This window comes from Colias eurytheme, chromosome 9 (assembly GCF_061535395.1).
Source record: "Colias eurytheme isolate Ceu_HAF_F1 chromosome 9, ilColEury1 Martin Lab GWU primary, whole genome shotgun sequence".
Taxonomy (NCBI): domain Eukaryota; kingdom Metazoa; phylum Arthropoda; class Insecta; order Lepidoptera; family Pieridae; genus Colias; species Colias eurytheme.
The window spans coordinates 1895921-1908748 of NC_142988.1; the positions used below are offsets into that span (position 1 = coordinate 1895921).

The window sequence follows — 12828 nt, forward strand, 5'->3', positions numbered from 1 at the left end:
TACATAATTCGCGCGCCCTTCCGTGGATTATTATTAATCAATAAGTCCAGCTAATCGGACTAATATAAGTGTTACTACGGTCTGACGTATTAAATTAAAACACGTATCTGCTTCCTTGCAGTTCCGAACAACAGTTTCACAATTACCTGATAATCAGAATATATTTAGTTCTGAACAATAATTCAAAGTGAGCAGACGTCGCTCTTCGTTCCTTCAAGTCTAACTAAGTGAGTTAGAGTTATACCTATATATTTTTAAGTAGGTGTATAATCTAATCGTATCCACTTCGTATTGATATCTAGCTATGCTATGCTAATAGTGATTAAAGCCGGTCACGTAGTTTTATTTAGATAGTCGCTAGTTACAGACTAAATATTTTTACTTTTTTTTAGGTCAATAGCCCGCAAATCACCATGTCCCTCCAAGAGGTATGTATTTATTTATTTATAATTTTATTAAGGTCTTATAAGTTATTTAGAGGTCATAGAGTACGCGTAATATTTATGATAATTTATGTGTAATGTTTCCATTTAGGTTTGTGAAATCATTATACTTAGTGTATTTCTTTAGAAAGTTGAATGTCCGTTATAATTATGCTGTTGCTATGTTAACTGTATCACTTTTAATATTGTTGTTTTTATTTATTTTTAATGTCTAAAGAATCATTGTAAATTTAATTTGTTATGTTTATTATGACTTTAAACTTTAAATGTATTTAGTGACAACAAATTTTTATTAAAAAAATTAGAAAAACACAGTTAAACCAATACAGAAATGTTTATTAATCCGTCAGTCCTCGGATCACAGACACAATAGAAAATCTATTGTGTCTCGGCCCGATCGGGCCGCTCGGTGGTCAATGGGTTAATATTGTTACTTTACCGTGAATCATATTTTAAAATCTATTAAATATTAATTTACATAGACTGGAAAAGGCCGGAATATAAAGCTGTATTTAATAATATGTATTTTTGTTTTTTGGATACAAAATTACAAAGTAGGTTCAAAGCCCAGGAAGAAAAACTAGTTTTTAGAGGTCAAATAGGGTTTAAAAGTTATTTCTCCAATGTAATGGTACTTATAATGGTTTATTATGCAAATAACTCAGTTATAGTGGTTACAATTCATTTTAATGTGTATAAAGTACAAGGACATTTGTATATTTACTAACTGCCTGTTCAGTCTAAGTATTTAACTACTAAGTTAAATCTATACTAATATTATATCTATACATATAATAAATCTGTAGAAGGGTCAATTCTGTACATTGAAAATATTGAAAAAATAAATAGCAGGGGGTGTTACTGGATCGATACCAAACCCAAATATGTGATTAAAAAATTTTTTGTCTGTCTGTCTGTCTGTCTGTCTATCTGTCTGTCTGTCTGTATGTGAAGGCATCACGTAAAAACTAACGGTTCGATTTCGATGAAACTTGGTATAATTATACCTTATTATCCTGGGCATAAAATAGGATACTTTTTATCCCGGAAAAATACGTAGAAAAAAAATAAATCTTAATTTTTCTTAATTTTTCCGCGCGGACGGAGTCGCGAGCGGAAGCTAGTTCTTATATATAAAAATGAATCGCAAAATTTGTTGGTAAGCGCATAACTCGAGAACGGCTGAACCGATTTCGATAATTCTTTTTTTATTAACTATATTCCTTGAAGTACGAGGATGGTTCTTATGTAGAGAAAACGTAATTATATACCACTGGCGAAGCCGGGGCGGACCGCTAGTAGATAATATAATATTAGTATATATTAATCTAATATTCTAATATCGGGAACTACTGGTCCGATTTTAAAGATTCTTTCAGTGTTAGATAGATCATTCATCGAGGAAGGCTATAGGCTATATATCATCACGCTAAGATCAACAGGAGAGGAGCCACGGGGGTGAATCCGCGCGGAGCAGCTAGTATTACATATATGTATAATAATATATGTACATATATGTATATTATGTACTAGGAATTTATCCTTAATTGAGCTGAAGAACTTTTGACATATTTATGACAGTGTGTTATTGATGAAATATCTGTGTCATGGTTACAATGGTTAAGGAATGAGCGTTGAACATTAGGGTCCCGAATTTGATTCCCTATAGGCATAGAACGCCTCGGTCTGACATGACAGAGAAGGCCTATCAACTTGTCTGTAAAGCAAAGCAATCAATAAATATGTTTTAATTAGTTAAACTTAAACTCTACCTTACTAATAAAAAGTTAAACAATGGATAAATTTCTACCATTTTCTACCATAGCTTTATCCTGCTCTTGATCACATGAAACGTCAATCATAAAAACAAGACAGGTTATTGCAATAACTAATACTAGTTACATTTTATTAGTAAGACCGCAAATGGATATCTACTATGGGATTGTTCTAGTTTTGATCAAATGTTGTCGGAATGATGGTGCAAGTGAAGTAATGAACTGTAATGTTTTCACAGCAATTCGACACAGCCGCTGAGAACATCAAGAAGCTGAAGTCCCGCCCCAGCGATGCTGATCTCCTCGAGATCTACGCTCTGTTCAAACAGGGCACAGTCGGCGATGCTAACCCAGCAGGTTGGTAGACATTTCTTCAAAAATAGTCTTCTCATTATAAATGAATTTTAAACCTGAAATTGATGGATGTAGATGACAAAATGCTTATGTTGGTGATTTTTTTCTTTTTTGAGTTAATTAAAAAAATAATTTCTCGATACAATGTGTCCATGAACCCTGCAAGGTTGAATATTTGGTTTTGTCACTCTAAAGGCAAGTTCTTTGGTAGACTTAAAGATATAAGAAAAATCATGAGAACCTCTTATTTAAAATTAGCACTAAACGCATTGTGAATATTATCACACACGAACAATTTTGTTTTAGGATCTATGGCAAAATTTAATCTCTAGTTTTATGTTTATTCTAGACGTCGGTCAACGTTGAAAAACAATAACCCAATTAGAATATATTTTTCTTTCATGTACTTGTATAAAAAAGGTATGAAGCAATAACAATTAAATTTTTAATTTTTCATGAAGTCGGAATATTTTTTAGTATCCTTATGGAAACTGTTAATGATTATTAACAGTTTATTTTTACAATTACGTGTGTCCATTTACGCAATGCGACTTTCTTTCCTGTTTACAAGCTGTTAAGGATATTCGAGTTTTATTTAGTGGTTTACCGTTACGTAAATCGGCTATACAGTTATATTGTCCTTGTGTGGCAAGGAAATAACGCAAAACGTAACTGTCATTGAAATATTTAGAAAAATAATATAATAGAATGATTTTGATGAAACGTACATTCTGTGATAGTGTAAAATTTGATTAAAATAAATTATTAAAGAAAACTAGTTAAAGTGAAACTTTTATTACATCGTCTCAAACTTTTTGGTCTGTGTAGCGCATGTCGCGTGTATCGCGACCGTCACGCGACATGCGCTACACAAAGCTGTGTTCGGAACCGTTCGAACAGTTTCACTTTTACCGTGGTTTCATAAAACCACACAACATTTTTTTTTAGGGGGCGTCCATAAATTACGTGATGTGTTTTTGCTAATTTTTTGCGCTCCCCCTGCCCCTGGTGAGATGTTATTTAACCCCCTCCCCCATTCCCCAATCTCACGTTAGATTTTTAGAAATGTGGGTTTCTTATGTAAAAATGCTGATTTGTCATGATGTAAAAAGAAAAAAAATGCTTCGTGATTTTATTTACGGCTACTTAAAACTTATATGCCCTATCTTTTAAGAAGCATTTGTGAATAAGGAATATTATTTTTATTTGATAAAGTTGGCTAAAGGCACACAATATACTACATATTACAACATTAATTCTTACCGTGAGAATTAGTAATGAAGAAATCCTATTTAAAATATTTTTTTATGTTTCTCTTACGCAACCACGTTCTATGTTTTTTATGGAAAAACATCAAGGTAACATTTTAAATTACGTAAATATAATATCGTTTTGCTTACAAATAATTGTAGTTATCCTTTATTTTTCTAGTAAGCATCTATACTATTATAATATTTTAAAGACGAAGAGTTTGCTTGTTTGTTTGATCGCTCTAATCTCGGAACTACTGGTCTGACTTGAATAATTATTTCGGTGTTAGATAGCCTATTATAGTCAAAATCTGTTATAACGACATCGAAGGGACTACTCATATTGAGTCGTAAAAACCGATAGTTGTAACAACCGGTGACAGGTATTAATAGGAAAGATAATAATATGTATATTCATGTGGGAAATTAAACCGCATTTTGTTTACTTCAATACAAACGTATAATATAAAAGAACAGTATCATTTTTCCATCATTTCTGTATGCATAAAATCTGTAATTTTAGTTTGTTTGAAACACTTCTGTCGTGCATACACATTTTGTAATTCACGTTGGATTTTAATCAGCGTATCGTCACAATTTTCCTGCATATGGAACGCTTCATTAAAAAGAACAATCTTTCTTAATACACTAACAGCATTGAGACCGTCAATCAAAGTTGGCACTGTAAATTGTTCTTCCGAGTCTTCCTGTTCATTTTCATTTTCCTCTTGAACTTCACGTACAATATCATCCTCCGTAGCTGGTGCACAAATTGCAATAGACTGATCTAAATAAATAAACTCGTCTGTTTCAGTAGTAGATAAAGCAGGTCGTAAATTTTGGGCTAATTGAGCCAAAGAAATATTGTCCTCTTCATCATCGTCAATCACATCATCTGAGGTTCTTGTTATAAGACTTGTAAGGTCAAAACCTGCATGCCCAAAGCAGTTAGCTATAGTTTTTTGTGAAACTTTTTCCCATGCTTCTGATATCATCAAGATGGCATCAAGAACCGTAAAGCTGTTCTGATTATTACTGTCAATGCTTTGTATTAACTTTAACACTTGCAATCTTCTATAATGAGATTTTAAACAACTTATTACACCTTGGTCCATAGGTTGCAGTACAGATGTTACATTTGGTGGTAAGAACACGAGTTTAATGCACTTCAGATTAGTAACAGCCGGATGAGCAGGGCAATTATCAACTAAAAGAAGAACTTTCTTATTGTTTGCTTTTAATTCAGCGTCCCAGTTTCGTAACCATCTTTCAAATATTTCCGATGTCATCCATGACTTCACATTGTGTTCATACGTTACCGGCAGTGAGCGTATGTTTTTAAAGCAACTTGGTTTCTTAGATTTCCCAATAACTAAAAGCTTCCTTTTACAGGATCCTGTCATATTTGCTGCAACCATGATCGTTAGTCTCGCCTTGGACATTTTTCCTCCCGAACAATTCTCTCCTTTGAATTTTAAAGTCTTGTCTGGTGTCATATTGTAAAAAAGTCCGGTTTCGTCTGCGTTATAAATGTCTTCTGGACTGTAGCCTTCGCACAATGTAGACCACTTTTGCTTAATCCATTCGTCTACAGCATCTTTATCTACACTGGCAGCTTTACCTCTCATTTTCCCGCCGACAATGCCATGTCGAGCCCGGAAACGTTGAATCCAACTAGACGAGCAAACAAAATCTTCACCAAAACGTTGAGCAAAATCGTTTGCTTTTTCTTGAAGAATTGGTCCATTTATTGGCTCATTATTTGTCCTTTGATATTTAAACCACTTTAACAAAGCTTCTTCAATCTTCGTATGCCGCGTTGTTCTGGCTCGTTTCATTTTCAAAAAATTCTTGTCGTAAAGGATTTGAATTTTCTCCCTTTCTTTCCAAATGGTTGAAATTGTCGAGTGTGATACACCATATTCTTTTGCCAGGTCTTTGTTTGGAATTCCTTTCTCTAGCTTTGAAATAATACGCGATTTTTCTTCGATATTGAATTGTTTTCTTTTTTGCGACATGTTACAATTTTCACAGTTAACTCAACAATATGTTTAGGTGCGCCTTGTGTAAGGACAAGTAACAAACTGACTTAAGAGATATGACGAAGCGGGCCTTGAGGCTACGGCATGCATGTGCTTTGTTTCTAAGAATTACAAAGGACCCTAAGGGCGAGGCCACAACACTGCGTTGCGGCGTCGCGTCGTAAAAATCTACGACGCCGCAGACTTTTAAAATGTATGATACATAAAGACATTTTAAGTTTGAAAAAAAAAATGTTTTGCGCGAAGTGACAGTAGTACCCACCTCAACGCTTCGCTTATGAGGCGTGCAAAATGTAGTTATATTCACATCACTACATAGTATAAAACAAAGTCGCTTTCCCTGTCCCTATGTCCCTATGTCCCTATGTCCCTTTGTACGCTTAAATCTTTGAAACTACGCAATGGATTTTGATGCGGTTTTTTTTAATAGATAGAGTGATTCAAGAGGAAGGTTTATATGTATAATAAGATCCATTAAGTAGTGGAGAAGTACAGTTATTTTTGAGGTTTCTAATGTGATGTCGTAAAAAATTACATTTATTCCGCTTACATTGCAAACGCAGGCTGAACCCTACGAGTTTTATCAAAATAATGTACTAAGTATTATACACATTGAAAAGGTCTACAGAAAAGTCCGCGATGGTATATGTCTATCTCTTATGGATAACCCACAATAACTTTTTTTTGTCATTTACTTTTTACGACAACTAATGGCTAATTTTCGAAGCGATTTTAACCAATACAGCATTAATCCTTAACCAATTAAATACCATGGATACATTGTTCATTTAATATAGATCCATATGGCTCTTTACACCGTATGATTTAAGTGAATATTTTCGAAGATATTACAGATTTAAAAATTGCGGGACGTAGCGTTTGCGGCCGCCCGGCTATGTAGGTATTTTATACCCGTGCGATGCCGCGGCCGGAGCGGGCCGCTATATTTTTATACCTATACAACGTTCACAATTATTTTTCTGTAGTGTATTTAGTATCAGCATTGCACCCGTGCGAAGCCGGGGCGGGTCGCTAGTGAATTATAAGCGCACCGCGTCGTACATTTTTACGACGCGACGCCGCAACGCAGTGTTGTGGCCTCGCCCTAACCTTTGTTTACTTTTACGATAATACCCATTGACTATTATACTGTGCCAGATGTGGATACAATTACCTATTCAAATTGTTTACAAGCCGGTCGTTCTACAGATATAATTCTCCGAAAACATTAACCAAATGTGGTCGCTTAATACGGTATGTCGTAGTAAACAATGTCGTAAAAACCAGTGTTTTTGATAAGGCGGTCATATAATATTCAGCCAGGACCTTTGATTTTGGTCAATTTAACCGGTATGTTGTTCTAAACGATGTCGCCATAAACGGTTTTGTATTAATATCATCACGCTAAGACCAACAGGAGCGGAGCAATGCGGGTAAAACCGCGGGGCACAACTAATTACGTATAAATAAATGGCTTAGATAACTACAGATTACTATGGTTCTTATTAATTATTGAGTAATAGGTCTAAAACAAAATGAATTAAATACTTACCTACCTAAACAATAAAAAAGAGTGTGTGTACTTATGTACACGCGTTTTAGAAGTTATACTTCTTTGGCGTACCGCGTATGGAAAAAAAATACTAGAATATACAACTTGAACATAGTTACATACCACCTAGAACTAACTTCATGCTGTTAAATTTAGGTGTCGGTGTGCGCGCGCATCGTAAAAATTCACTCTCATCATTTTTCTCCATCGCGCCAAAAAAAGTATAACTTCAAAAGTATTATCTGCAATCATATTTTGTAAATGCAGAAAATTTTATATTAACCTAAGATTAACATTTACCTATGTTTGTTTTTATAATTATTGATATGATAAAAAATCATTTTAATGTAAATAATTGAAAACTGAACATTATTATTTACCTACTTCTGTTACATGAATCTTAACAAAAACCAGTGCTAAAAATTCGATTCGAATTGCAGCAAAAAAATTTTTATACGTAATGGTGTTATGCTATTCTATACTGGAAAAAATTTATGAGTTTAATCCTTATTTAATCTCAATTAAATCTACCTACACTGAATTCTGTATATTCAGTGATTCGACATTATATGGTGAATATTAAAAAAAAACGTGTGTGCCGAGCACATACGTCAGAAGTGAAACTTCGTTGGAAAGTTACAAGAATACCAAAATCGTACGACGTGACGGTTTTGCCATGACGCGACCTTGAAATTTTACTCTCAACGCGCATAAAGAAGTTTCACTTATAAACATAATCGTTCTGTGTATCATATAGGTACTATAATAAATACAATTGCGTCTCTTTTTACACGCTTTATATTAGCTTCACCTGTATGTTTGTAACCGACTTCTTTGGGCGCGATTTTGACCCACTTTAAACGGCCAGATTTCGTTCAAACTTTGTAGATTTATTGAGGACCGATGACAATACACTAATTTGATAAAATAAATAATAGTTAAAAAAAAAAATAAAAAACACGCTTTTTATAGAAAACCGACCTAAAAGCGTGTTTTTTAGTTTTTTTAAACTATTATTATTAGTAAAAAAATAATATTTTGGTTTATGCGTGATTATCAAACTGGTTTAAATTTTGAATGTGATCCGACAAAATATACTTATTTGCTCCACATTGGATAAAAATCTTGTACATATTAGAATTAATGATTATCGTAAGGTAAAGCCTTCACCATTGATATAAATTTAAATAATATTGGCCTTTTTGTGGACACGTGTATAAAATACAAAATTATAATATTACGTGAAAACTAAAGAGCAAAATTATGGATTAATGTGTTATTTTTTACGTAATCAGTAGTTTAATTAAAAAAATACCTTACGTGGTGTTTATTATCTACCTCATACAATGTCGAATATATAATACTTTCGATTGTCACGATGCACATAATTGAAGTGAAACTTCTTTATCGGGGTTGGACAAAAATTTAGTGTAACATTTTTGCGTTACGCCGTACGCGTGACATTTTTGCGTTACGCCGTACGCGTGACATTTTTGCGTTACGCCATACTCGTGACATTTTTAAGGTCATAAAGAAGTTTCACTTCTTACGTGTGTACTCTAGTACACGCATACATTTTTTTTTTATTGTTTTTTTTTTCGTTTTTTTTTGTTACTTAGGTCGTATAGTTATATAATGTTTTTTTGACATGTGCGTTAGGCTATAATTTGTGTAAATTTAATAAAGTATAGATTCGTCATTATAACTGGGTCTGTTAGGCTATTCACCACTAAACACCTTTTACCAACGTTTGTTTCAGACCAGAAAATACATGAAGTATAGTCGAGCCAATTTAATAGGCAACATTTGACGTCTATCAATTTTATCTTCGAAGAGAGGTAACCTGCTTAAAAACATCGATTAAAGTGAATTAATCGATACGGATTTGAAACATTTGTAAATCGAATTTATTAATTTATGATGATTTTTGTTCACAAGTAATCAATGCATTCGATTCTAGATGTCAGATCTCGATTTTTAGAGTAACATCTCTGGTATTTAAAAAGAAAAAAGGTTTATTGACACAAAATTGTAGCGACGTCAGTTCTTCAATTCAGAAATTGTTTATTATGTTTAGAATGGTTCATCAGTAAAATGAAATCTTAAAATTACTTGTATCGGTCATTATTATTATAAATATGTAATCGTTATTGAAAAAAGTTAAGCAAATGCGCAGATCTAACAAAAAGAAATATCATGTTATTCTATGTTGTCGTTACTAGGTTACGTTGTTGAATTTTGTTGAACTGTCAAATGTTGCCTATTAAAATGGCTCTACTATAGTAGTAGGTACCTAATCGTTTTCAAGAAATACTACTTATTATTTAAAATCAAGAATTAATTAAAATAATGAGATCGATAAGTTTAAAAATATACTTAACATATCAATTTAATAAGATTTTTTAATAAATACTTATACATACACAACATTTTCGTACAAAAATATGAGCCTATTCTTTTTATAATGATTTTATGTAACTACCTAAACAAGATTTTTCTTGTTTCTATTAATTTCCATGAACTGGAAGGCGAACCTTTTTACCTTCAATTGCGTGAATTCAAAATCAAGGTATTTTTGCACCATCTCCTACTTTGTTATAAGACGTAGGTATAGTTTTTTCCCTAAGTAGGTACTTTAACTAAACTAGAACATAATCTACTATTTTTCCGCGCAATTAAGTTTTTATTAAACCAGCTCCTTCGTTTATTAATTTTTTGCTATAAAATTTATCAAAATCGTGCGTAGAAAAGGTACCTATTTTATCTTCATGTTATTGTTATTTACCTGTTTATCTAATAATTCGGTTTTAATATCAGTCTATATCGTATCCGTTGATACGGTTTTAGCTAAGTATGATAATTTATTAATTATATTTAAATAAAAAAAAGAAGAAACAAATGCCTGATAAGCCCATCACGTTATCTAAGAAGGATTGGAAATTCAAGGGTCAGAATCAAAATTAATAGAGTTTTATTAATAAACACCTGTAGATGCTTATGAATTTATAATATTATCAATAATTACAATAAAAATTATATCTTGATAAGAAAATTAGGAAAAACTGAAAAAAAAAATTTTTTTTTCGACGTAACCTTTTGTAGCATTTTTTTCTTATAAGTATGGCCAGACTAAAGTTAGCAGATATTTAAACAGGAGGGGTTACATTTTCATGGGACAAGGAAAACTTAATTCATTTAATATTAACATTAACTAATTAAAATATGTTTCCCACGTCGTTAGAGTAACATGAGTAGCTGTATACTTACAAATTTACTATATAAAAACTTGTTTCTTTTTCTCTAGTTGTTCGTGCTGATTGCAATCTATTCAACGATATTTTTTCTCGAGAAAAGTAGATGATTCATTACGTTTCGAATGACATCATTTTTTTATTAGTCAACATTAGATATGCAGCGTAAACTCACAATGCATTTTTACGTTTATTTTTTTAAACCTTTTTAGGTGTGTGTGTGTGTGTGTTTACATTCACATTTTGATGAAAGGAAAGTGTAAAGAAAAAATTCGTTGCGTTTGATTATAGAGATAAGAAATATTAAAAATATTATTAGCCATTACATGAATGTTGGCATAGGGTTGAGGTCAAAGCTATTGTATTGTTCTTTGTTTTATGATAAAAGTTTTTATTACTCAAGACTAGAGACCATTCATACAGGTTTGAACACTAATATAGATGGTACTTAATGAATCCAACAAAAGAGGAATTTTATAGAATACTAGCGGTCCGCCCCGGCTTCGCCCGTGGTACATATGAAATATAGATGTTGGCCGATTCTCAGACTTACCCGATATGCACAGAAAATTTCATGAGAATCGGTCCACCCGTTTCGGAGGAGTATGCAGACTAACATTGTGACACGAGAATTTTATATATAAGACTAGCGGTCCGCCCCGGCTTCGCCCGTGGTACATATGAAAAATAGATGTTGGCCGATTCTCAGACTTACCCGATATGCACAGAAAATTTCATGAGAATCGGTCCACCCGTTTCGGAGGAGTATGCAGACTAACATTGTGACACGAGAATTTTATATATAAGATATACTTCTTTTTCTTTTTCTTTGCGAATAGTATCCCTCTTTCTATAATTGGTAGTATATTTTCCTCTTGTGACGCACGATAAAAAGTTTTACGAAAATTCTGATTTTATTATCAAAATAAAAGCGCTAAATATCTTCAATATACAATGAAATGACAAATGAGCTTAAATTTATTAGAGGTTATTAAAAAAATACGTGTAATTAATCGTTGTTTGAATTTATTGATTATTAAAGAGTTAAAAGCTTTTAACGAGATTTTTTTGTTATTTTATTCCATAATATTTAGTAATTTTATAATAAATCTTATTAGACGAATATAATTTTATGACCCCGTAGTCAAAAAGAATTCCCCTGAGAATGAGATGTTTTACCGTGGTAAAAAACTAACTACCTATCTTCAGCCAAAAAAATCTTTTCCTAAATCATTCCTTATGTCAAAGAAAGACAAATAATTAATAAACAAACATTTTCGCTTTTATAACATTTTTCACTGTTAAATTATGTCGTCGAACTATGGACCTTTCTCCGTCTGGAATAGTCAAGATCATTTAAATATTATTAACATTTAATTAGTTATTAGACAGTATGAATCGCACATGCATAATTGATCTGTTGTTTAATTTAAACGTATCTAGCAGTGACTCAGGTGCAATGTCCTGGTCGCAATCGAAGGTTACCAGTTAAATAATGGACGTTTATTAGGTACTCGTAGATATTATACGTCATTTATCTTAGAAAATCGTGCCTATACAGAACTCTGGATTACAGCTTAACCAATTAAGGTTAATTCCTTCTAGTAGAAGTATTTCTAATCCTAACTCCCTTATTATTGTGTTAAAATAGATTGCACAAAAGTTCGATCACCTATTTCATCTTAAAAATGAATCAGTAAAACATTGGTTTTTAGTCCATCTACCTTTTACTCAACGAACAGCTCAAGGGACTTCACTTTACCTAATTATATAGCACATTTAAGTAACGTTTCGTTTTAATTTGTTACAGATAAGCCCGGTCTGTTGGACCTGAAGGGTAAGGCCAAGTTCCAGGCCTGGAGCGGCAAGAAAGGCATGTCGAAGGAGGACGCACAGAAGGCCTACATCGCTAAGGCACAGACCCTCATTGACTCTCTCGGCCTACAATAAACTCTACACGTTCCTTTATAACATGCAATCGAACTTTTTAAAATACTTTAAAGTTTAAAAATACGTTAAACTCAAGTTTTCGTATCACTTGTCAAACATGGCACTCATTATGGCGGCAAATCTATGTTGTCACTTGTCAAACATGGCGGCAAGTCCGCCATTGTACTGGTTTGTTTGCCGCGCTTTTTTAAGTCAATAATAAATGGAAGTA

At 32.8% G+C, this 12828-nt stretch overlaps 1 protein-coding gene across 1 annotated transcript; it reads left to right on the forward strand.

Moving 5' to 3' along the window:
• On the forward strand, positions 1 to 12697 carry LOC149905623 (acyl-CoA-binding protein homolog). The gene is made up of 4 exons (XM_090105971.1): positions 1 to 227; positions 393 to 428; positions 2458 to 2575; positions 12478 to 12697. The coding sequence occupies exons 2-4, from the start codon at positions 414 to 416 to the stop codon at positions 12615 to 12617; spliced, it is 273 nt and encodes a 90-aa protein (XP_089962097.1). The 5' UTR covers positions 1 to 227; positions 393 to 413; the 3' UTR covers positions 12618 to 12697.
• Positions 12698 to 12828: the final 131 nt, after the last annotated feature.

Bases quoted from the DNA above. Each gene is read 5' to 3' on its own strand.
- LOC149905623 (XM_090105971.1), top strand. The intron at 2,576-12,477 runs GTTGGTAGACAT...AATTTGTTACAG, and splicing joins CGGCGATGCTAACCCAGCAG to ATAAGCCCGGTCTGTTGGAC.